General features: G+C 61.4%; 1 protein-coding gene across 1 annotated transcript; it reads left to right on the top strand.

The window, feature by feature from the left end:
* Nucleotides 1-94: 94 nt before the first annotated feature.
* LOC104627363 (protein S100-A4-like) lies at nucleotides 95-243 on the top strand (the record flags this gene model as incomplete). Its single annotated transcript, XM_010295557.1, has 1 exon — nucleotides 95-243. A coding segment is annotated over one exon (149 nt), but the record flags the coding sequence as incomplete, so codon positions are not given.
* Nucleotides 244-249: the final 6 nt, after the last annotated feature.

Raw genomic sequence — 249 nt, 5'->3', positions numbered from 1 at the left:
AGGGCCTGCCACGTCCCACGGGCAACGCTGGGGACACGGGGGTGCGGCCCTTGACGCAAAACCCCGTTTTAACCCCGCTCTTGCCCCTGGGCAGAGGCAAACCAGCGAGGCCAGCTTACAGCAGCTCATGTGCCACCTGGACAGCAACAGCGACAGCGAGGTGGATTTCCAAGAGTACGTGACCTTCCTGGCCTGCATGGCCATGATGTGCAACGACTTCTTCCAGGATTGCCCTGACAAGATGCCACG

This window comes from Phaethon lepturus, unplaced genomic scaffold (assembly GCF_000687285.1).
Source record: "Phaethon lepturus isolate BGI_N335 unplaced genomic scaffold, ASM68728v1 C13055895, whole genome shotgun sequence".
Classification (NCBI taxonomy): domain Eukaryota; kingdom Metazoa; phylum Chordata; class Aves; order Phaethontiformes; family Phaethontidae; genus Phaethon; species Phaethon lepturus.
The sequence above is the reverse complement of the archived record's forward strand: the minus strand, read 5'-3'. Positions and strand labels throughout refer to the sequence as shown.